At 38.2% G+C, this 25,700-nt stretch overlaps 1 protein-coding gene across 1 annotated transcript in view; it reads left to right on the top strand.

Annotated features, from left to right (window-relative positions):
• The first annotated feature begins 4,316 nt into the window (after nt 1–4,316).
• Chm (CHM Rab escort protein) overlaps nt 4,317–25,700 on the top strand; it is a 140,336-nt gene continuing 118,952 nt past the window's right edge. Inside the window, exon 1 of the mRNA XM_005082985.4 lies at nt 4,317–4,401. Coding sequence (XP_005083042.1) covers nt 4,353–4,401 — 49 coding nt within the window. The 5' untranslated portion in view covers nt 4,317–4,352. The remainder of the gene's footprint in view (nt 4,402–25,700) is intronic.

Below are 25,700 nucleotides of genomic sequence, written 5' to 3'. Positions count from 1 at the left end.
TACATACAGTGCCTACCAAATCAAGCACTTAATGTTTGAGTGTTGATTCCTACTACTTATGGCCCTAACAATCTTTATTTCCTTTCTTCAACATTGACTGAGACTTGAGGCCAGGCAGTGTTACATAGACTTCACATTTAAAGTTGAATACTCCATAGACTTATTTTCTGTGTCTGATCAATTGTGGGTCTCTCTTTTTTTTTTTTTTTTTGGTTTTTCGAGACAAGGTTTCTCCGTGGCTTTGGAGCTTGTCCTGGAACTCACTCTGTAGACCAGGCTGGCCTCGAACTCACAGAGATCCACCTGCCTCTGCCTCCCGAGTGCTGGGATTAAAGGCGTGCGCCAACCTGGGTCTCTGTATTAATCAGTATATACTACCAAAAGAAATTTTCTGATGAAGTGTTGAAAAATGCGCCAATTTAGAAATGAGGGGGCAGTTTAGTACTATGACATTTGGCAGGATAATAGTATTGGGTTCTCTCCCATACCTATTCTACATACTTCAGTTATAGGTCATGAAGAAACAACGCTGATACTGACTTGGTAGTGTCATTTCTTCTGAATAGATTTCACAGTGCTAAAGGATTCTGTTGATGTTACCAGAGAAGAAACATCTTCCAAAACAAATAAAACAAAAAACACACCCAGATGTGAACTATGTGAGCTACAATAATGACTGTCCTGACAAGATATGGCTACTGGTGCATTAATGGCGTGAATGCTATGGGAGAAACTAACTACTTCTGACTGGATTTAGATGCTGATTCACAAGATGAAACTCGTGCTTGGTATAGTTAACTAGGTCTCCACCCCTTGCAGTATATTTTAATCATAAATCTGGTATTAGTTGTTAATATGGTTTAAGAGTAGAAGAAAAAGCTGTGTTCAGGATGATTCTTGATTTTTTTTGACTCAACTGAGTAGGAAGTGAAACAATATTTAAGACAGGAATTACAAGATGGAGAGACAGTTTGGGAATGTGGTTGGAATATTTTGGAGCTCAGTACTGGATATACTGAGAGGAGATACTAAGAAGTTAAAAGTAGTTCTAGAGCTGAAAAGCAAGATCCTAGGGAAAAACCCATTCAAAGATTGATTTGTAAGAAGATAATCTTTTCATAGTGGAATATACTTTTAAACACACAATAATTATATAGGGAATTATAGTTTTTCAACTCAGGAAAGCTTTATGTATAAAATTAGTGTCATGGTGATTTAATAGGCACTCATTTCTTAGATATAATTCATTGTACTGTGAGTTATCAAAATATTTCAGCACTTAAAAATAGATGTCCTTGGAACAATAGCCAGCAATTGAGTTGTTTTGTCTTATTCCATTTCCTGACATTGCCAACTCCTGTATTATTTATTTGCATAAAATGTAAACAACATTTATAATAAGAAAAGACATTTTTACATTAAGAAAATTTATGTTTTCCTAATACGGTGTTTGTTTTTCATGTGTGATATAAATTTAGAAAAAAATACATCTAATATTGTTGATAATATTACTTTCACGAAGACCATGCTTTTTATCTTCAGGGGGAAAAAGCAACATTAAATATGAGAAAAGACAGAATGAAAAGTCAGTAGAATGACGTGTGAACTTTTTGAAGACAAGAGAGTTTGCCTATTATTGGCTTTTATCTCAGCATTTAGACAATAACCTATCTACTTACAAAAGATTAATTACGTTTTAAGGAATAAATTTATTAGTGACTTCTGTAGTTACATTGTGATTGTTAGAAAATTTTCTGAAATCATAGAAAGTTACTCATATTTAGAAAACACTATAAGATGTACATATACTATGTGTATGCATGAATGTATATACATGTATCTCTGAAAGGAGAACACAATGGTGTTTGTTTTTAGTTTGTATTTCAGTGCATTCTCAACTCCCAAGTAAGATTAGTGGAAAGTTTCCAGTATTTACTTTGGGCTGTTTTAATTTTCATTTCCATTAATATATCAGGCATCTCACAGATAACATTTATTTTAGTTCTGAAAATACTCAAAACTTTCTTGTCCTAGCAAGGCAAATGATATATTGACATACTGAATAATGCATTATATTCAAGGAATCTATTTTCCAAGAGATACATACTCCCCAGTAGATCATACCACAAGAGAATACTATACTACAATAAGGTAATCCATAAATAAAACCAAGGAAGCTATAATGTTAATAATGATTTTACTAAATGTAACAAAAATACAGAAAAATATCCTACAAAATCTATTTTTCACCAGTTCCCATGGAAATTTTAAAATTAAGAAATATATCAAATGTTTTAAAAAATTCGAGGTACTTCACTGTGGCTGATAGACATAAACGTGAAAATGGCCTAGTCTCTGTCTTTAGAATGCTCTGTATCTGCTAAAGAAGTCAAGATTACATTCAGGAAATAGTTGTTGAATTCCTACTGTGCAAACAAGTTTAAGTTAAGTCTACTGAAGAAAAAAGAGAAGCACGACTTGATCTGTCATGAAAGTACTGTATGTTTGGGTGTGTGTTTTGTGTGTATGTGTGGGGATGTGAGTACTTTATAGGAGTCAGCATACATGAAATTTTAGTGCAATGTAGCAGGATTGATAAAGTGGTAATACCTTGTAAGGAAGCAGCACAACATAGAGGAGTAAAAGTGAGATAAAATACAAGCCGAGTTACATTTTCCTTTAAAAAGAATTTGTAAACATAGCTTGCTGGTTGAGCATTCTCGGCTGACCCAGCACACATTAATGGGGTCTTATCTCAAGAAGTGTATCCCTTAAAGTTTTGAATGCTTTGCCTCCAAAGGTTGTTTTTTTGTTTTTTGCTTTTCTTTTCTTATGAATATTATTTCTAAAAGTTTGTTTATATAGTATGTGTCTGTCATGTCTGCGCACTATGTGCATGAAGCGCCTGGAGAGGCCAGAAGAGGGTGTGAGATTCTTGGAACTTGAGTTACAGGTGGTTGTAATTTGCGATGTTGGTACAGGAATAGAACTGGGTCTTCTAGTGGAGCAGCCAGTGCTCTTAACCATCGAACTACATCTCTAGCCTTCAGTTTATTTTATTATTTTTAACAGACACACAAAGTTGTTCACATTCATGTGGAATCAGGTAGTGTTTTGAAATACTTATGCTTTCGTTAATATTTGAATAAGGTTAAGTATATCTCTTCCTTGATATTAAATATAAGTGTAACCTAGAGATTGAGAAGATCTTTTATTGCTGAGGAAAAATCTAGTGTGACTAGGTTGTAGAGACCGAGAAGAAAACAAAGTATGGAGCACTATAAGCACCTGAGGCAGTAGACAGTATAAAGAATTGTCACACTACTGCACCATGCATTTGACTTATTTTGAAATTCCTGGAAAATAACTACACGAACAATTCCCGAGATTAAAAAGTACTTTCCTTAATCCAATGCAACCCCCCTCTCTTTTAACTTTAGTATTTTCAGACAGGCAAGCCTTTTAAATAAGGTAGAGTGGGAGGGGACAGACCTTGAAAATACTCATGAGAGCTGTTAATTGTTTGGAATAGACAACCTTAAGCTCATTTATCAATTATGACCACTTTTATACAAGTCTATTTTACTTTAATCATTTCTCCAGCATCTTTGCATGAGAAAGTTGTATGGGCTCTTCTTTTTTGGTTGGAAATCAGATTCTGAAACAAAAGATTTATTAAGCATCTACTTTTGTTATTATTCTTTCACAGTCTTTTTCTCTGCCTCACTTTGAAACTTACATTGCTAGGCAGCTGTTTGAATTGACTAGAGAATAGAGGAGGAATTCCATTCTGTGGAAACTAGGCAAAGGGATTTTTATTTGGTGGTTCCCCTCCTTGCCCCTACACTGGAAAGACACAGGGGCGAAAAATACACAGAATATAGTTGGACAGCATAGTAATGAAGTGAAAATCGATGCCTCTTGTTCCAAAAATACAAATGCAGACATGCTAGGGGAAAGAGTTTCCTTGCGTGAATGAAAAATCTCCTTTGTCCAGAATGAACCCCTTTTTATTTCACTCCTCCTTGAGTGTCTCTGTCCAATTTTTGCTTGGTAATTGTCAAGGGGTGTACAAGACTCCTCATGCTTGACAAGTCGAATACTTACATTTCTTTTCCACATCAAACCTCCAGGATAAATAAGCTATTTCACTTAAGACTGCAAAAGGAACAGAAGAACTTTTACCACACTTGTTAACATTTCAAATACCTTATTTTTGTCACCTCTCTGGACCCTTCAGCGTAGAACTACAACACCCAGAATGCACTGTTTTTCCTTCCGCCTTCTACGGCGAGCCTGCCTGAGGAACTCTCAACCACAAACTACGGTCACATGACACATTTCCTGTTAAGATGGCGGATAATCTCCCTTCGGACTTTGATGTGATCGTTATAGGGACGGGTATGTGTGGCCGTGGTTTTTCCTAGACAGTATTTAGGAAATAATTCTCGCCTTTTAGTTTCTCTGTCAGTGGCGAGGGCTGGAGAGAAACGGCGGGGGTCGAGCCTGGGAGGGAGGAGGCAAAGGAAGTGAGGTAGTCTGGAGTCAGCGCGGGACTTGGCAGCTCCAGGGAGGGGCTTGGAACCTCGGTGTTTTGCGCCGTTTGAGTAGGGGTCGATCTGGTCGATGCCGATTGCTGAGGTTGGTTGCTGCGGTGATTCCTGTTAATTTCCTAGAGGAGGGTGGGTTTGCAGTGTCATGAGAGTGGAGGGTCGGTATTTGATCAATGGAGACGCCATTGGCGAACATAATTGCCTCTTTCCCTCCTTGTTGATTTCAAGGTTATTTTCCCCATCGTTTTCTGTCGCCATTTCATAAGACTTTTTCAATATACTTACATGATTCTAGGATACGTTGCAGCTCAGATGTAGCTTAATTTGCAGTTTATAAGAATGATGGTCATTCCCCCCACCCCCCGCGTGTATTTCTACTACGGGAAAGGAAATGGACTCCTTTTTTACGTGTTGAGTACCCTAAGGGCTTTTCCCCCCCCCTGAGGTAGCCTTTATTCTGGCATTCTGGTGTTTAAAGCACCCTTGTTTATGATGCAGAAAGGAAACATATTGTTTTCTTTCACGCATCTATACACCACAACTAGATGTGCTGAGAATAAGCCCCAGTGTTTCGGATCCCGTGTCTGACCTTGGCTTCTCCTTGCTTTTTCATCATTAGTTCTCCATGTTTTGGGTGGAGCCAGAAATCCTCTTCAGCTTCTAGTTGATTAGTTAATCCTACAATACTTGGCAGCAATGAACATTTCTTAATTATAAGGGATGTAGTTTGCAGAGGAAACAAGAGATAGTGCATAGGTTTTTCTACTGTCTGTAGAATGTGGTAGGCAGCAGAAGCTTTGGTGAATGGGTTTCTGCCCATTGTGTTAATAAATTTAGTTTTCTCTGTTCCCAAAGAGTAAGAGTAGTCATATTTCCAGGTTTAGAGTAAAAACAATAGCAACTCGTTTTCAAATGCGTATCATTTCTCAATCAATAGACTAAGCAATCCATAAAATTCCAACAACAACCTTCCTAGAATGGGTGTTCTCTTCAATACACAGAAGAGGAGAAGCATCCTGGAGCTCTAACTTGCCAAAGTCACACAGCTGGTAAATGTCCAAAGACCAGCAGTATCCAAGAAATGGAATCACTTTTTGTTTACTCTCACAATTGTACGATGTTAGCAGAAATAACTGGGAAAACGTACTCTAGATCATGTTATTTCAGTTTCCACAATTTTGAATTTAAGGTGCTTAAGTCAAATATCCTTTAAAGGAGTTATCGAAACACAAATTTTCATATTGTAGCTATATGGGAGTAATTAATTGTTCTCAGAACAGTGGAGGTGTGTTTATTCCCAGCCTGAAGATCACTACCACAATCGCTAACCTATTGCAATGAGCAGATGTTGGATGAGACTATTCACCTCTCCCAGTCTGCTGTAAAACTGAGAACACCATCCATTTTAGAGAAAGGTGATTTTTAAAAAAAATGTACTTGAATTCTATTTGATTTGGGTGATGCGTTAACTTTTATTAAATGTATTAATTCTTTTAGATACATTCCAAACGGAAACATTTGGTAAAATTCATTTTTCAAATAAAATGATTCTGACAGTTTTTTAAAGCATTTTGATTTCTTTCTGAAATATTACGCTGAAGTAGATTTCAAATATGTTGGCATTATTAAATTAATTCATAGATAACTTATAGGAAAAGCAGTGTTTCATCACTTCAGTTCTGTTAACAAAAGCAGAATGAAGTGTATCATTATCAGAAACAAGTAAAGAACTAGGCTGTGAGTTATAGTTACCCTTAAGCAAGTTTCTAGTTTAAGTATCACCAAGAGACAATTGCTTCAGCAAGTAGAATCATCCAAGAATACTGTAAAAGTCCACCTACCTTAAATAATTTTTGTTTTTTCCATTTTTGCATGACCTGGTGTAAAGCTTTTCTTTAAGGTTGTATTTTCAAGATATGGGAAAATAATATCAGAATACCCAAAGAAAGAAAGTTAACACACAGTGCTTGAATTGTGGAGGAACAGATCAAAGACCATTTGGAATCTCAATAGGGAGGAAAGGTGGTCATAAATAAATGATTAGAATGTGATCTTTGGCTTGGGTACACTATTGTCATTTCAGAATAATTTGGCATTTAAAAATAATTTTAGCAATAATTTTGTGGGTTTTGGAAAAGTTATCATTGGGTGCAAGTTAAAAATTATCTCAGCAACAAATTGTATGATCTCCAGCAAGGCCAAAAAGTCACAAGTGAGGAAGAAATCTTAGTTATAAAGGATATATGATAATGTTGACATATGCCATATATAGGAGCATAATTCAGCTCCTAACTTGGAATATATTCTTGTTTTAGAAGGAATTCTAGCATGCTTAAAATGCACTATTAGGAACTCATTTGGAAGCACAGACTCTTATCACCCGTGTAGAATATGTTTGTCTGGTGCTATTAGGTGTACAGCTGACTGCAAACTCAGAGCTCTGTAAGAAAGGGAGTATACATGAAGTGGCATAATGGCTTGGTATATATTAGTGTAAATACACACAGACACACAGTCTAATTCCTATAGAGAAACCACTCCCCTGTGCTTATAATACTTACTGTATTGCCTTTTCTTAGAAACCGTTTGGACTTGCTCAGAGTCATAATTCTACAGTTTTTCCTAAAACCATGGAAATTTTTCTTTATGCTTTCATAACACCATAAAGGAATTCAGTGTGTGTACCATTCCTTCTCGACTATACTGCTTTATCTTTGCCAAAAGTTCCTCCTCTAAGAGACTGTGTAGTAAGCTAGCTCATTTAATTTCTTAGTTATTTTCTTGAAGAAGATAGATCTTTTCTTCCCCACTCCCCCTCCCTCCCCTCCTTCTTCCCTCCAGTCTTGTGCTGGTCTTTGAACCTGGGCCTTTGCACATGCTATGGAAGTACTCTACTGAGTCACATCCCCAGCCCCACTTAGACAGTCTTTTAAGAGCTGGTAGCTAAAGCTTCTCCAAGGTAAGGATGTGTGTATGTAGATGATCCTGTGGTCTCTGTAGCCTTTCAAAGAAGTTGAATTTGTGTTCTATATATAGAACTGATTAAAATTTTTTTAAAGCTAAGCTGCTTTTTTCAGGAATGTTGATGTAGATAGCACAATCCCTTTATGATGTATCAGAATGCAACACTGAGTTAGTTTTTGACTGGCAGCTCGTTCAAGGATTGTAATGTTTTTGATAGCAGTAGGGTACTAATTTCTAAACCTTGGTGAATAATAATGCTGTAGGAAGTGGTGCCAAAACTCAGCATAAGTGATTTTCCATATTTACATACTATTTAATACTCAGAATATCTGTGTGTGCTTTGGTTATCATTAATATGCACACATTCCCTATATCTCCAAACATCCTTACACCTATTGTTGAGAAAGTTTGTGTGTGTGTGTGATTTATTTTTTAATATCCCAACTATAGTTTCCCCTCCCTCTTATCCTCCCATCCCCTCCCCCTTCCCTCTGCCTCCCTGCCCTCTGCCCCCCTCCTTCTATTCAGGAAAAGGCGGGCCTTCCATGGATATCAACCAAACATGACATACCAAGTTTCAGTAAGACTAAGTACCTCCCCATGTATTAATTTTGGGCAAGGCAACCCAGTATGAGGAGTAGGGTCCCAAAAGCCAGCCAAAGCGTTAGGGACAGCCCCTGCTCCCAGTGTTTGGAGTCCCACAAGAAGACCAAGCTGTACAACTGTAACATATGCAGAGGCCTAGGTCAGTCCCATGCAGGCTCACTGGTTGTTAATTCAGTCTCTGTGAGCCCCTATGAGCCCATGTTAGTTGATTATGTGGTTTTTCTTGTGCTGTCCTTGATCCCTGTGGCTCCTACAATCCCCGCTCCCCTTTTCCACAAGATTCCTGAGCTCTGCCTAATGTTTGTGTGTGGGTCTCTCTGCATCTGCTTCTATCAGTTGCTGGATGAAGCCTCTCTGATGACAATTGGGCTAAGCACCAAGAGTGGCTTTGTTTTTGAGTTGCAAGTTGCCACTTCTCTGTAGTTCATGAAATGGATGCTAGCCTTTAAATGAGTAGAGTATATAATAATATATATAAAATAAAAGATGTATGTATTCTCTTTATACACATAAAAATTATACTGTCTAGGAAACGTTAATCAACTTAATAGTAAATAAAATTTAAAGTAGTATTTCAAAGGTCCTTTAGACCTTCCATATATTTTGCATGTTTTTACATGCATGTGTCTCATTTATGCAGTATAATGAGGTGATTGACAGTGTGGCTGTGAAATCAGCCAAGTTGAATTTCAATCCCAAGTATGCTTCATGAGCCACCTTAGACACATTCCTTTTTAAGTAGGAAGAGTTCCATCAAGCTGCATTAAATATGAAGAAATAATTCTGATAAAATGTTTATAAAATGTAGCTGATTTTTATGGTTTGAAAGCCATACTGAGGTTTTTTTTTTATGAGACAGGGTTTCTCTGTATTGTTTTGGAGGCTATCGGTCCAGCCCGGCCTCGAACTCAGAGAGATCTGCTTGCCTCTGCCTCCCGAGTGCTGGGATTAAAGGTGAGCGCTACCACCGTCTGGCCTGAGGTTTTTGTTTTATCATTACTAGTTAGCCTGAATGGCTTCAAGGAAGAACTCAGGCTTTTCTAGTGTCCTGGATGATGCTGTTGTAAGATTCATTATCTTCCTCTTCCCATTGTCTACTTGGTTGAAAAGACCTTTGTGTATTGCCACTTTAAAAAAAAAATCAGATTGCGTATCTGGTAGTTTAGAGCTATTCCTTCTTCTCTTGAGTTTGTGTCTCCAGTTTGCATTATTTATCATTTGTTTTGCTTAGATTTATCAGTTCATGTTAATTAGGAGCATAGTGTGAAATGCTTCTTCATCGCTTAGAAATGCTGTAGGAGGTAAAGAAAATCTACAGATCTTGCTGTTTTGTTAACTACTTTATACTTACTTTGTGCTTTTTTTTTTAAGGAAAATAATATCTTTTCTACTTGTAGTGCCTAACAGCGTAAGGAGGACTTATTTAATTCCGAAGATTCTCTGAGCTGCTACACTTCTCTGTAAATCATAAATTTGAGTCAATCCCTCCAAGACAGCCACATCTGTTACCAGAGCTCTCTGGGCAGCATCATTTTCATCTCCCATGCTGCTTGTCATTTTCTCATTTTCTCCAGTGTTCTCATGATGTTTTGGATAATGCAGGCTACAGCAATTAAAATCAAATGTGGTTGCTCAAGCTCACATTCTCATGTTTAACATAAAATCCCAATGCACAGAAACAATTATAATTCCATATAATTGACCTGTTACTCCTGCTAAATCATCTGCCATTCGGTTGTAGTGTGAATGAAAAGTTAGGCTGTGCCTATTATGTGTGTAAATCCTAAAAGTTGCTGTCTGTTCATAGTGTAGAATCCATATTATAGAAAGATTTGGAGTTTGGGAGACATTTAGTCGTGGTTAGTAAAATAGGGATACTTTTCTAAAGATTTAAAACCAACTCCCCAACCAGGTTACAAATATTTGAGGAGACAGGCACCTTGGCTAGCATAATGCCTGATTGATTTCATCTCATACTGGATGGTACCAAGAACTTAAGCTGGTTTGGTTTTCTAGTATCTGCCTTCTCCTGTCACAAGTGTTCTGTTTTATTATGCTTGTCCACATCAATTTAGTATAATATTAGATTTCTTAGTGTTACCCTCTCTGAGGTAAATATTACCTCACCTTAAGTAAGTGTAAAAACATAGATTTAACCAACTTCAACTTAGATTGGATAGGTTAGGCAAGTCATTATCCGCTAAAGTTGAGATACTGAAGTGAGCTTGTTGAATTTTTCTAAGTGGAAAAGAGCATCATATACTCTGAAGATTAGATTAGTGTGTTCTAGGTTTGTGGGTTGCAGTTTTTTTACTCATGCCTACTTTATGTCTGGTCCGTAATTATAAACAGCACTATGACATTGGGGTCAGCTTGCAAACCTTTACTTGAAGGCAAATAGGATAACCTACTTAGGTTTATTCCCCAAAACGAAACAAAAAAAAATCAAAGAATTACAGATATTAAATCAGTGGGATGGGAAATGTTAGTCATGTTTTAAGATATGGTTTGTTTCAATTGAATTTCATTCATTCTAAGATATGTAATTACATAGTAATGCCGTGAGTCTGAGAATGATTCAGTATTCATCTTCTTTCAACATTGGCATTCATGTCTTAGTTTTCATTACTGTCAACTTGTTTTGTGGCCATTGTTATAAAAGCTAACACTTGGTGTTCCTTGAAGAGAAGAGTAATGATGCATGCAGAGACATAGTCTGTGTCTCTGGGTTTCTTTTTACTAAGACAAAAGAACAAACTTAATTTACAATTTGGTGTATTTAAAGGGCAGAGTGGGTTATGGGTTACTGGAAGTGTCAGGCTAAATCTAGAGCTTTGGAGGTCATTAAGGCTCAGAGTTAGTGAACATACTTCTCCTCATGGTTACCAGACCGCCCTGCTGTTTTTTACAGAGACATGTGAACACCCATTGGGAGGATTGTCTGCTTGCCCTTGAATTTAGGTTTGCCCTTGATGAAAACTTTGCAGGCCATCTGTATAGCAACAAACTTGATACACAATACTATTTCTTGGCAACAAATTTGATACACAAATAATATTACTTCTGGTTTGAATTTGTGTTTTATAATAAATAAGGCTAAATATTTATGTGATTTGGCCACCTACATTTCCTTTGTGAATTGCCATAACATAGTAGTCAGACATTACTTTTCTTATTATAAGAACGTAGTAATTCATTCATTAACTTAATTTTTGTCATATGTGTTTAAATTACTATTGTTATTTTGATTAGCAATACTTGTATATCTCAGTTTTGTTAGCATGCTCATCACTTTAAACTTTATTTCTTTATTTTACGTATATTTGAAATAATTTTTAGTTATTATTTTATTTTTAAATTTTATTTATTTTTATTTAAATTAGAAAGAAGCCTGTTTCACATGTGAATCCCAGCTCCCTCTCTGTCCCCTTCTCCCCTGCCCTCTACCAACTCCCCCATCCCATCTCCCCTCTGCTCCTCAGGGAGGGTGAGGCCCTACATGGTGGAATCCCTAAAGTCTTGTCATATCATCTGGGGCAGGGCCTAGGACCCCCCCCCCCATATATCCAGGCTGAGAGAGCATCCCTCCACGTGTAATGGGCTTCATTTCTAATTATTACGAAATGTGTAATGTGGTATATTCATTAAGTAGGTCACCAGAACTTTACTCTTCTTAATGACCAAACTCTATTCCTCTTTTACCTTATTTCCCCAGTTTCTGTTATATCACTGTTTTCTTTCATTCTTATTTTTGAATTTTGGATAGAGCCTTTTTGTATAAATTTTATTTAAATTAGAAACAATCTTATTTTACATACCAATCTCAGGTCCCTCTCCTTCCTATCCTCCCATGCCCCCCACTGACACTCCTATCCCATCCCCCATCCACTCCCCAGGGAGGGTGATGCCTTCTGTGAGGTGAGGGATCATTAAAATCTGTCAAGTCATTTGGGGCAGGGCCTAGACCCTCCACTGTGTATCTAGGCTGAAGAGTATCCTTCTATGGGAAATGGGCCCCCTAAGTCTGTTCATACACTAGGGATACATCCTGGTTCCACTGCCAGAGGCCCAGTGTTCCTAGCTGACACCCTCATTCAGGGGGCCTGGTTTGGTCCTGTGTTGGTTCCCCAGCTGTCAGACTGGGGTCCATGAGTTCCCACTTTCTCAGGTCAGCTGTTTCTGTGGATTTTCCCAGCATGGTCTTGATCCCTTTGTCACTCCTCCCTCTTTGAAACTGGATTCCAGGAGTTGGGCTCAGTGCTTAGCTGTGGATGTCTGCTTCTGCTTCCATCAACTACTGGATGAAGGCTCTAGGATGGCATTTAAGGTAGTCATCATTCTCATTATAGTGGGAGGGCATTTAAGGTAAACTCTCCACTATTGCTTATGTTCCTCGCTGGGGTAATCCTTGTGGATCTCTGTACAATTCCCTAGTGCCAGATTTCTCTTTAAACCTGTAGTGGCTCCCTCTATTGATGTGTTTCTTTTCTTGTTCTCTATTCCTCTCCCCACTCAATCTTCCTGATCCCCCATGTTCTCCTCCCTCCTCTTCTTCTGCCTTCCTCTTTCTCCTACTTCCCTCCCCCCATGCTCCTAATTTTTCAGGGCTCTTTCTTGTCTTTTCTGCTTCACGGGGGGCCATTTGTGTCTCTCATTAGGGTCCTCCTTATTTCCTAGCTTCTCTGGTGGTGTGGACTGTAGGCTGGTAATCCTTTGCTCTATGTCTAAAATCCATATATATGAATGAGTACATACCATGTTTGTCTTTCTGTGACTGGGTTATCTCACTCAGGATGGTTTCTTCCAGTGCCATCCATTTGCCTGCAAATTTTAATATTCCATTGTCCCCCCCCCCCGCTGAGTAGTACGCCACTGATATCGATGTTTTTTTAACTTCTGTTGAGATCAAGTTTTGTGAATTCCTTTAAGATCACATGGTATTTGTGTATCAGTGTTAATTTGTTTTGTTTCACATACCATGTTGTTGTAAATGACAAGATTTTCTTTCTTTTGAAAATTTATTTTATGTGTATACATATGTGTACCATATGTATGCTCAAGGAGCTCAGGGAGAGTACTGAGTCCTCTACAACTGGAGTAATGGGTGGCTGTGAATTACCATGTGGATGGATGCTGGCAATTAGCATGGGTTCTGTGATAGAGCAGTGGGTGGTTTAACCACTGAATCATCTCTCCAGCTCCCGATTTCATTTTTTTAATTGCAGAATATTGTTCCACTGAGTCTATGAACTAAATTCTCTTTATCCACTCACCACGTGACAGATGGACATTATAGTTTCCATCTCTTGGCTGTTGTGAGTAGTATTGCAATTGAATGTACTTATCAGGTGGGTGGTGGTAGCAATAATACTGCAATTGATTGTCTTTGTGGTGCACACCTTTAATCCCAGGCGAAGGCAGGTGAATGAGGCCAGTCTGCTCTATGTAGTGAGCTCCAGGACAACCAAGGCTACACAGAGAAACTCTGTCTCAAAACCAAAACCAAACTAAAACAAAACAAAAAGTGCTTGTCTCCTTGAAGTAATGATTTATTTTATTTTGGTGTACACCCAGTAATGGGAAGGCTAGAAATACAGTGATTCTACTTTTAGTATTTTGAGAAACCATTATACCTTTTTTTTTTGGAATAGCTATACAAATTCTTACTAACAGCATATAAGAGTTTGGTTTTGTCTGCCCTTGTGACTTCTTAAGTTTTGGTCTTTTCAGTGATTGGAATAAAGTCATAACCCATTCCTTTTTTTAAAAATTTGTTTGCATTTCTTATTTGAGAAGTTTCTCGTTTATCTATTGCCTGTTTGTCTTAAGAAATGCCTAATCTGTTCTTTAGCTCCCTTTTGAATTGGTTTATTTATTGCTGTTAAGTTCAGTTCCTTGTGTATTCTGGATGTTAACATACCTGCTTGTCAGGTGTATAGTTTGCGAATATTTTCTCCTGTTCTATTAGTTGTATTGCCTGTCTCTTCAGTCATTTTTCCTCAGTGATGACCATTGATCCCACAGTGAGGCCCATTGATCCTATGCCTTCGTATATGCTATTCAAGTAGTCTATTACCAAGCCTATCTCTTAAATTTTGATTGTGTCATTTGCTGTGTAGAAGAAGCTTTATAAGCTGATAGATCCTATTTTTCAATTTCTGGTTTGGTCGCTAGCAGAGTTGGGATCATTCCCCAAAACGTTCTTTACCCAGACCAATGCTTGTTAGTGTTTTCCATGTTTGCTCTAGCAAGACTCACAGATTTGAGTCTTTCAGATACCTTTAATTCACTTTGGGTTGATGGCTGTGAGAGGTAGGGGTTTGATTTCGTTCTTCTGCACATTGATACTGAGAAGACTGCCTTTTCCCTGAGGTGTGTTCTTTGTGCCTTTTGTCAGAGATCAGTTAGTTTTACATGTAGAAGGCAGTTTTTCACCTTTGTTCTCTTGCATGGATTTCATGGTAAAATTTCAGATAAACAGGAATGCGATTTTGTAACAATCTTTCAAGGAGCACTCAGTCTATTTAATCATCTGTTGTACTTAGTTTTATTACAGAAAATTCTAAAAATAGTGCAGCAGTATCAAATACCCCCCCAGGTATCAAATTCCCAGTTTTGTCAGTTACTTACTGATAGCCACTCGTGTTTTTTCTGTTTTCTCTACCTTCTCTCTCATTTCATCATACAACTCCAGATTGCTTAGAAAGAAATCTGAGATATAACATTTTTTTCCTGTAAATACAGTTCCAACATACATCTGAAAGATAAAGGCTCTCCTTACAAGCACAAGACTGTCATCCCATAAAATTTCATTGTCAGGTTTTTTTCATTCATTCATTTTCTGTGTTTGTGTATTATTTCTAGATTAGTTTTCATTTCTGAAGAGTTGGAAAAAACTTCCTTCTTAACTGATTTCAGTCTGTTTTAGGATTTCTGTTGTTGTGGTAAAACACCATGACCAAAGCAACTTAGACAGGAAAGGATTGGTTTCAACTTAAAACAACTCACAGATCACAGTCAATCAGTCAGGGAAGTCAGGACCAGACAGAGCTCAAGGCAGGAGCAGATGTAGACACCAATGAGGAGTGCTACTTACTGGCCTACTCCTCCTGCTTGTTCAGCCTGAATTCTTAACAAGAGGACCAGTTGCCTAAGTAATCACTGATAGTGGGCTGGAGAGGCCTTTCCGCATCAATCATTTGTCAAGAAAATGCCCCCACAGGCTTGCCTACAGGGCACTCTTGTGGAAGCACTTTATTTGAGGATGTTCTAGATGCCTTCAGTTTGTGCAAAGTTGACAAAAACAAACAAATACCAGGAGGCAGTCCTTCAAATGTTCCTGTTCTCTATTCACCTCACATTTGAGCTTCTCTTACTTTGATTTTTATGTCAGATGTGTGATGATTCTCTTAAATTCTCTTAGCTTATATTACCACATTTAGTTTAAAATTTCCATTGAACATGTGAGGTTGTTTTTGCTTCTTTTTTAATTGAAATTAGAAACAAGCTTGCATGTCAGTCCCAGCTCCCTCTCCCTCACCTCCTCCCTAAGCCCCCACCAGCACTCCCAACCCCCTACCCAATACTCACTCCACTCTCCAGGGAGGGTGAGGTCCTTCATGGGGGAATCTCCGAAGTCTGTCATACTATCCAGGGAAGGGCCTAGGCCTTTCCCCATGTGTCCAGGCCGAGAGAGCATCTCTCCATGTGGAATGGGCTCCCAAAGTCCATTCATATGCCAGGGATAAATACTGATCTAGTACCAAGGCCCCAAAGATTGCTGAGGCCTTCTCACTGACACCCATGTTCAGGGGGTCTGGATCAGTCTGGTGCAGGCCTCTCAGCCATCAGTCTGGGGTCCATGAGTTCCCCCTTGTTCAGGTCCACTGTTTGTGGATTTCACCAGCACGATCTTGACTCCTTGGCTCAACACTCCTCCCTCTTTGCAACTGGATTCCAGGAGTTTAGTTCACTGTTTAGCTGTGGGTGTCTGCCTCTGCTTCCATCAGCCACTGGGTGAAGGCTCTAGGATGGCATATAAGGTAGTCGTAAATCTCATCAGGGAAGGGCATTTAAGGTAGTCTCTCCACTATTCCGTAGATTGTCAGTTGGATCCTTGTAGATCTCTGGAAATCTCATTAGTGCCATATCTCTGCTAAAACCTATAATGACTCCCTCTACTATGGTATCTCTCATCCTGCTCTCCTCTATTCTTCCCCTGACTCAAACTTCTTGCTCCCCCATATCCTCCGCTCCCCACTTCTTCTCTACCTCACTTTTTCCTAGCTCCCTGTTCCCTCCCCCATGCTCTCAGTCCACTCAGGAGATCATCCTATCCCATTTCCCTTCTCCAGGGTACCAGGCATATCTCCCTTACGGTCCTCCCTGTTTCCCAGACTTTCTGGTGGTGATATTGTACGATGGCACTCCCCTGCTTCATGTCTAAAATCCATGAGTGAGTATATACCATGTTTGTCTTTTGTGACTTGGTTACCTCACTCAGGATGGTTTTTTCTAGTGCCATCCATTTGCTTGCAAATTTCAAGATTCCATTGGTTTTTTTTTCCACTGAGTAGTATTCCATTGTGTAAATTTATCCCATTTTCTCAATCCACTCTTGTAAAGAGAAGCTTTTTCCTTGTGAGAAGCCTTCCCGCCAGCCTGGTTCCAGAGCCGCATCAGTCCCAAATAAACACACAGGAGGCTATATTAATTATGAAGCTGTTGGCCTTGCTTGTTTCTTACTGGCTAGCTCTGACTTAAGTAATTACCCCATAATTGTTAATCTAAGTATGTCTCTTACCGGAGAAGTTTCCGGGCCTCCTACCCCATGGCGTTACATCTCGACTCCCTGTGTTTCTCCTTCCCAGAGTCCTCCTGGATTCCTAGTCCCACCTATCTAGATTCCTATTGGCCAGCAGTGATTTATTGACAAATACACAGGACTTCCCCAACACACTCTTCAGTTGAGGGGCATCTATCTAGGTTGCTTCCAGGTTCTGGCTATTACAAATAATGCTGCTATGAACATAGTGGAACAGATGTCCTTGTTGTATAAATGCACATCTTTTGGGTATATGCCTAAGAGTGGGATTGCTGGATCTTGTGGTAGACTGATTTCCATTTTTCTGAGGAATCTCCATAATGATTTTCATAGTGGTTGTACGAGTTGGCACTCCCACCAGCAGTGGAGGAGTGTTCCCCTTTCTTCATATCCTCTCCAGCATAAACTGTCATTGGTGTTTTTGATTTTAGCCATTCTGTCAGGAGTGAGATGGTATCTCAGAGTTGTTTTGATTTGCATTTCCCTAATGACTAAGGATGTTAAGCACTGTCTTAAGTGCCTCTCAGCCATTTTAGACTCCTCTATTCTGTGTGCTACCTTTTTGTCTTGTTGACTGTGTCCTTTGCTTTACAGAACCTTCTCCGTTTCAGGAGGTCCCATTTATTAATTGTCGATCTCAGTGACTATGCTACTAGTGTTATGTTCAGGAAGTGGTTTCCTGTACCAATTCGTTCAAGGGTACCTCCCACTTTATCTTCTAGCAGATTCAGTGTGGCTGGATTTATGTTGAGGTCTTTGATCCATTTGGACTTAGTTTTGTGCATGGTGATAAACATGGATCTATCTGCTTTCTTCTACATGGTAGCATCCAGTTATGCCAGCACCATTTGTTGAAGATGCTTTCTTTTTTTCTGTTGTATAATTTTAGCTTCTTTGTCAAAGATCAGATGTTCATATGTGTATGGGTTAATATCGGGGTTTTCAATTTGATTCCATTGTTCTACCTGTCTATTTTTGTGCCAATACCAAGCTGTTTTTAGTACAGTAGCTCTAAAATAGAGCTTGAAGTCAGGGATGGTGATGCCTCCAGAATTTCCTCTATTGAACAGTGTTGTTTTGGTTATCTTGGATCTCTTGCTTTTCCATATAAAGTTAATTATTGTTCTTTCAAGGTCTGTGAAAAATTGTCCTGGTATTTTGATGGGGATTGCATTGAATCTGTAGATTGCTTTTGGCAAGATTGCCATTTTTTACTGTGTTGATCCTACCTATCCAAGAGCATGGGAGATCTTTCCCTTTTCTGGTATCTTCTTTAAATTCTTTTTCAAAAGACTCAAAGTTCTTACTATACAGGTCTTTCACTTGTTTGGTTAGCATTACCCCAAGATTTTATGTTGTTTGTGGCTATCATAAAGGGTGATGCTTCTCTGATTTCTTTCTCAGCGCATTTATCGCCTGTATAAAATAGGGCTACTGATTTTTTTTTGAGTTAATCTTGTATCTTGCCACTTTGCTGAAGGTATACGAGTTCCCATGTAGAATTTTTCAGGTCACGTATGTAACTATCATATCATCTGCAAATAGTGAGAGTTTGACTTCTTCCTTTCCAATTTGTATCCTCTTGATCTCCTTTTGTTGTCTTATTGCTCTAGCTAGAACTTCAAGTACTGTATTGAAGAGGTGTGTGGAGAGTGGACAGCCTTGTTTTGTTTCTGATTTTAGAGGAATTGCTTTGAGTTTATCTCCATTTAGTTTGATGTTGGCTGTTGGTTTACTGTATATTGCTTTTATTATGTTCAGGTATGTTCCTGTTATCCCTGATCTCTCCAGTACTTTCATCATGAAGGTGTGTAGGATTCTATCAAAGACTTTTTCAGCATCAAGTGAGATGATCATGTGGCTTTGTCTTTGTGTGGCTTGGGTACCAAAGTAATTGTAGCCTGGTAAAAAGAGTTTGGCAATGAATCTTCTGCTTCTGTTGTATGGAACACTTTGAGTAGTATTGGAATTTCTGGTAGAATTCTGCACTGAAGCCCTGTGCTAGTTCCTTTGTTTCTTTGTCAAGTTTTTTTCTGGTGGTCCTGTCTAGTGGTGAGAGTGGGGTGTTGAAGTTTCCCAGTATAAATGTGTGACGCCTCATGTGTGCTTTGAGTTTTAATAATGTTTCTTTTACAAAGGTGTGTGCCTTTGTATTTGGGGCATTAGATAATCAGAATTAAGACTTCCTGATTGATGAATATGAAATGGACTGTCTTCATCTCCTTTGATTGATTTTAGTTTGAAGTCTAATTTGTTCAATACTAGGATAGCTAAACCAGCTTGTTTCTTGGGTCCATTTGGTTGGAAAATCTTTCCCCAACCCTTTATTCTGAGGCAATGTCTGTGTTTGAAGTTGATGTGTGTCTTGTATGCAGCAGAAGGGTGGATTCTGTCCTTGTGTCCATTCTGGTAGCCCATGTCTTTTTATAGGCAAATTAAGGCCATTAATATTGAGGGAGATTAAGGACCATTGATTGTTAATTCTTGTTTGTTTTTGATTTGTTTTTGGTGGTGTTATTGTTTGTGGATTTACCCCGCTTTTTCTTTTGGCTTTTGGTAAAGTTGGATTGTCTATTGCCTATGTTTTTGTGAGCATAGGTTCCTTCCTTAGGTTGAAATTTTCCTTCCATTACTTTCTGTAGGCCTGGATTAGTGGATGTATATTGTTTAAATCTGGGTTTATCATGGAATATCTTGTTTTCTCCATCTATAGTGATTGAAAGTTTTGCTGTGTATAGTAGTCTGGGCTGGCATTCATGGTCTCATAGTGTTTGTAGAATATCTATCCAGGACCTTCTGGTTTTCAGAGTGTCCATGGAGAAGAAGTCAGGTGTGATTCTGATATGCCTTTTTATGTTACTTTGCCTGTTTCCTTTGCTGCTCTTAATAGTCTTTCTTTATTTTGTATGTTTGGGGTTTTGATTCTTATGTGGCAAGGGGACTTTTTTGTGATCCACTCTATTTGGTGTTCTGTAGGCTTCTTGTTCTTTCATTGGCATGTCTTTCTTTAGGTTGGGAAATTTTCTTATATGATTTTGTTGAATATGTTTTCTGCCCCTTTGAGGTGGGTTTCTTCACCGTCTTATATCCCTATTATTTTTAGATTTGGCCTTTTCACAGTGTCTCATATTTTCTGGTTATTTTCTGTTAGGGATCCGTCAGACTTAAGATTTTCTTTGGTCGAGGAATTATTTCTCCTAGTTTACCTTCAGTGCCTGAGATTCTCTTTTCCAGCCCTTGTATTCTGTTGGCTATGCTTGCATCTGTAGTTCCTGGTTGTTTACTCGCCTTTTCTAATTCCAGCATTTCTTCAGACTGTGGTTTTTTTTATCGTCTCTATTTCAGCTTTCAAATCTTGCAGTGTTTTAATTGTTTCTTGCAATTTTTGGTTTGTGTTTTCTTCCATTTCTTTAAAGGATTTTCTCATTTCCTCTATTAGGGTCTCTGTCATCTTCATGAAGTTGTTTTTAAGGTCATTCTCTTCTGCTTCAAATGTGTTGTGTTGTTCAGGCCTTGCTGGTGTAGAGTCCCTAGACTCTGGTGGTGTTATATTGGTTTTTCTGTTGTTGAATGTGTTCTTATAATCCCTTCTTCGAGTGGATACAAATGGGGTCTTTTCTTTTCCTGATGGGTACAGGTCCAAGGTTCTCTTCATGCGGGTGTAAACAGGTCTAGTACTCTGATGCATCTAACAGTGGGTGCAGGCCTGTGTGAGGCACTCCCTCTCCTCTGCCCTGAGTGGGGCCAGAGTAGACTGAAGTTCTCAGCAGGCTCCTGGTTACTTGGCCCTCCAGGGGCAAATTGCCCTTGCTGCAGTCCCTAGACCAGGAGATCCCGAGATGGCAAGAGGAAGAAAGTCCGTGAGGTTGTTTTTTTAACAAGTTTTATTTGAATGTTTGGAGTGTTATTTTGCTTTGTTTTTGTTTTCTTAATGTGCCTTAAGTACAGTTCATCCAAAGTTTTGTTTTGTGTTGTTTTTTGTTTTTTGAGACAGGGTTTCTCTGTGACTCACTGAGATTCGCCTGCCTCTGTCTCTGGAGTGCTGGGATTAAAAGTGTGTCCTACCACTGCCTGGTTTAATCTAGTATTTTTTTCATTCATTGGGAAATTCATACATGTATATGGTGTATTTGTTCATATTCTTCACTTCCCTCTGGATGTCCTCTCAGGTTACCCTCACCTCACATACACGAGAGAAAGAGAGCGTGTGTGTGCATGTGTGTGTGCGTACATGCGAGAGAAGGAGAGAGAGAGGGGGGGGAGACAGACAGACAATATGATGCTATGTCCATTTAGTAAAATTAAAGTTGGTTCACTCCTAAAGCCTTAGTTCTCCAGCCACTACCTCTTGTCTAGATTTATATTACCAGACATAATTTTCCTTTTGTGGGGTTGGCCTTAAAGTAGTAAATCAGGAAGTCATTGGCCTCCAATAACATTCATGCCACAGTTGGCACCTGTTGCAAATCTTGCCATACTAGTTGTTACTGTAACTCATAGCTTTCATAGCTTAGTGTTGATGTCTTTTCTTCCCCAGCCGGCTGCATGGCACCTTCTTGTACTATGATAAATAGCCAGCAAGGAGGGTCCTTATCAATGTGATTTCTCTGACACTTGTACAAAAAAAATCTACTATCTTTAGCAATATGGTCTTCACCAATTTCTGTTAGCTAATCAAGAGCAGTGCTAATAGCTCTCTAAGGTGGTCTCTAGGATTCTCCCCTGACCAACAACTTGAAGGGAGGTATTCTATGCCTATTACTGGGCTTTTGATTTGATAACTTGTGGCTTCTGGGAGTAACATTTTCCACATGGCTTTTCAAACATCTTCCTCTACCCTCTTATTTTCCCCACCCTCTCATCCCTCTGTCCACTTATACCTTGCTCCTTAGCTTACAATTCAGTTTGATTTGTCAATTTTTTGGGGCATTCTGACCCTCCTCTTATACACCCATTTCTTTTTATTCATCCACATTAAGGCCTTCAGCATCTCATGCATTTTCCTACATTTTCACAAGAGTGTGCCAACCTTCCAGCCAGTACATAAGGCGATTTGGGGTGTTCTAGCTCTCAAGGTAATGATACATTTGCCTTACCCTCATTTTCTTGTTATCTCTTGGGTGTTGGAATTAACCTACTCATATTTTGAGGTTTATGATGATAGTGTATATCCAGGTTTTGTTGTGATGTTTTCCTTTAGGATTTGATACTTAGATGGTCTTCAGGGAGATTTATCACATCAAACTCTTGTGCTCCTGTGGTTTTAAGAATCTTTATTTTTCATTTCCTATCATTTGCCTATTTTGCATTACCATTCATGTCTTTTAGAGTCTGAAATAAACCTTTATATCATTTATGCTAAGCCCTTCATTTTATCTAATGAGAATATCTATTGGTAAGGAATTAGAATTGCAGAGAGAAAATGGCAATGACTTTCCCAGTGTCAAAGCTACTTATTTAATATAGACCTGAAAAGATCAAGACAGTTCTGTGGTTTGGTTCAACACTGTTCTCATTATTAGTCATTCTTAGGAGCTTACTTTGTATTGAACTTGCATTAATATTTTGATTGGTGACTTATTTTTTCAAAAATGCTAGAAAAATTATGCATGTAAGTACAATATTTTTTACAAGGAAGACATCCTTTAGATTTTAAGCATCATTTATTAAAATGTGCCTGATATTTTGGGGGAATTAATGTGAGTTAATATTGAATTTAAGAACCATATTTTCTGTGTTTTTGTGATTCCCTAGGTTGTTTCCCTGGCACTTTACGGTTTTCATTTTAAAGTAGCCACTAAAAGTAGTCTGAATGTGACTACTTAAATTAGGAATAAACAAAATGACTTGAGCCATGGTTGAAATGGAGTTTCTACTTAATATTATGTCATCCTTTTTGAGTGGCTTTAACCTTTGAAGGATGTAGCCCTACTTTTGCATTGCTCTCTAGTCATTTCTGTACCTAATGTTGCTTCTGTTTTGTTTATGATGGTGCAGGTGTCTACATAGTGTTGATTAAGTAGTAAAGTAAAAGCCGTGGCTCACTAAAAGCTTGGTGGAGTCACAAGTTTCTTCTTGCCAGTCATTCTGTTTCTCTTCCTAAAAAAATATTCTTCATAAAAGCAGTCACAGTAAATTTTCTAGTTCTATGTAATTTTCTTTCCATCCTGGTCTTCACTAGTTATAAATAACACATGAAATGACTTTCAAGGTAGAAAGCAGGAATCCATTTTGAAATGTTCTATAAAATAAAGAGTGATTTATGGTTTCATATGATTTGAGCTGAAAGCACTCGGGCTTTGCCAGGTCATCAAAGTCCTGTCAGGGGAATCTATTATTTATTGTTTGATTCACTAGGAGTGGTGTAAGTATTTTATTTTATGTTTATCTTATGTAAGTGTAGTGTTAGGAAAAATCAGCCACAAATACAAATACAATTTTAAGAATATATCATGGATCTAACCTAAATATTATAGTTGTAAATGATGAAGTCCAGCATTAATGATTTGGATTGAAGGTTATTTTAACATCAAATGAATAGTTTCCTCATTCTTTTAAGGTATTTATAATAATATTCTTGAAAATATTCATCGTATAATTTTGTAGCCTTTTTAAACTTGTGTCTTAATTTGATTATTAGACATCTTTATCCTAACAGGTTTTGAAAAATTGCAGAAGGATGGGACTATTCGTATCAGTGTGTGATCATATAACAATCCATAAGCTTCTAAATGTATTTTTTTAGCTAACAACTTTGTAGTGGAATGTCAAGTGAGAAGGTGTGATGACCAATACTCCAGATTCTCCATAACAACTGTTAGGAAAAGTCATTTTCTTACCTCATATATACCTATTTTTAGTATTGTCTTTTCAGCTAAATTGTTCTTATACAAAAACTATGCATGCTTACTATAATTGAATGGCATGGCTGATTCGTTGGGACAACCTTACTAATCATATGTAATGGGAAATGTTTTGAGAAGCTTCTATAGAATACATAAAATGATTTGCTTGCTTATAAATAAAATTATCATACATAATAACTAATAAAAATAATGTACAAGTGCCATGTATTGCATATATTTATTTTTTTAATTTTATGCATGTACTATGTTTATATCATTCATTTTTCCTCACTTCAGCTCCCCCTTTGTTTCCCTCCATTCTCTCTAAAACTCTTGACCTCCTTTTATTTAATTATTATTATTACATCTAGGGTGTGTGTGAGTGTATAAGCAAATTAAGAGATAAATATCCTTTACTGAATCCATTTAGTATTCCTCAAATGTATATTTTTTAGGGCTGACCTTTTGGTATTAGATAATCTGTCAGGGACTCATCCCTGGGGCAGATTGATTTTCTTCTTCTCAGCAGTCATTCATTACCTGTAGCTCTTATGTAGGAATGGGGCCTTGAGAGATTTCTCAAATCCACAGCAGGATGTCAACTGGTATATCATTGTACAAGTATTCTTTAAGGGACCATATTGTTGAAATTTCATGGGTACAACTTATTTGTCCTATATAGGTTTTTTTTTTAAAGCACACATCTTCCCTGGTCCTCTGACTCTAAGAATTGTCCTGGCCCCTCTTCAATACTTCCTGAGCTTTAGATGTAAACATTGTGTTGTAGAAGCATCAGTTGAGGGTGGAAATCCCAGTCAGTTGTTCTCTGCATTTTGGTCCGTTGTGACTTTCTGTAATGGTCTCAATATGCTGCTAAAAGAATCTTCTTTGATTGGGGTGGGGGGGTGGGGGGGTGGGGATGAGAGTACTCTTATCTGTCGATATAAAGAGAAGTATTTAGAATGTGGTTAGAAAGTATACTGACTTAGGAAAATGACAGTAGTAAGTTCTCCTCTAGGTTTCATGGCTTCTCTAGCCATAGGTAGTGGGCTAGGTTTACAGGACTGGACATCAAGTCTCTCCTGTTCAGTGTGACTTCAGTCCAATTAGACAGCTGCTGGTTATACCCAAAATAGACATAGCAGTGCTGCATCTTTGGGGATAACTTGCCATGCTGACCATTGCTGTGGTCCATAAGTGTCACAGCTGCCTGGGAATACTGACTGCTTTTCAGCTTTGGCAGCCTGCATAGTACCTTATAGTACTATGAGAGGCAGTCCTCAGGGTCAAGGTTCCGGGTCAAATCTAACTTGATTCTTCCAAGTCCTGTGTCCAAAGTGTGTGCTCTTTTCAGTAGTAGGGGCTTACCTTCAAATTCTGGGAGGCAACCAATGGCAACTGCAATACTTTATTCTTTGGGGGGGGGATCTCTTATATTCCTGACTTACAGCTTCAAAGGAGGTTTATCAGGCTTGGTACTGTCCTCCTTTCCCCTTTCCCAGCTAACGACTACCCTCCTTTCTCCATTCCCCGCTTCATAGTACTTGTTTTCCCACCCCACATGTCCCCTTTTATTTTCCTGGTTTCTGAAATTACTCCAAGCTATATATGCACACATAAAGATTCAGAACTAGGAACCACAAATAAGAGAGAGTATTCATCACTTGTTTTTTTTCTGGGTGTAGGTTATCTCACTCAGTGTAATATTTTCCAGTTTATCCACTTATCTGCAAATGTCGTGATTTTATTTTTCTTTTCACTATTGCATGGTTGTACCACGTGTTCATCAATTTAAAGACATTTAAGTTGTTTCCATTTCTACATAGAGATTCATGATGTAAATTCCCTTGTAGATAAAAAGCTTCCTTTATTGTCTATAACTATTGAAGATCCAGAAAATTATGAGTA

Source organism: Mesocricetus auratus, unplaced genomic scaffold (assembly GCF_017639785.1).
Source record: "Mesocricetus auratus isolate SY011 unplaced genomic scaffold, BCM_Maur_2.0 Super-Scaffold_100003, whole genome shotgun sequence".
In the NCBI taxonomy this organism is placed as follows: Eukaryota; Metazoa; Chordata; class Mammalia; order Rodentia; family Cricetidae; genus Mesocricetus; species Mesocricetus auratus.
Note: the sequence above shows the minus strand (reverse complement) of the source record. Positions and strands in the feature narration are given on the sequence as shown.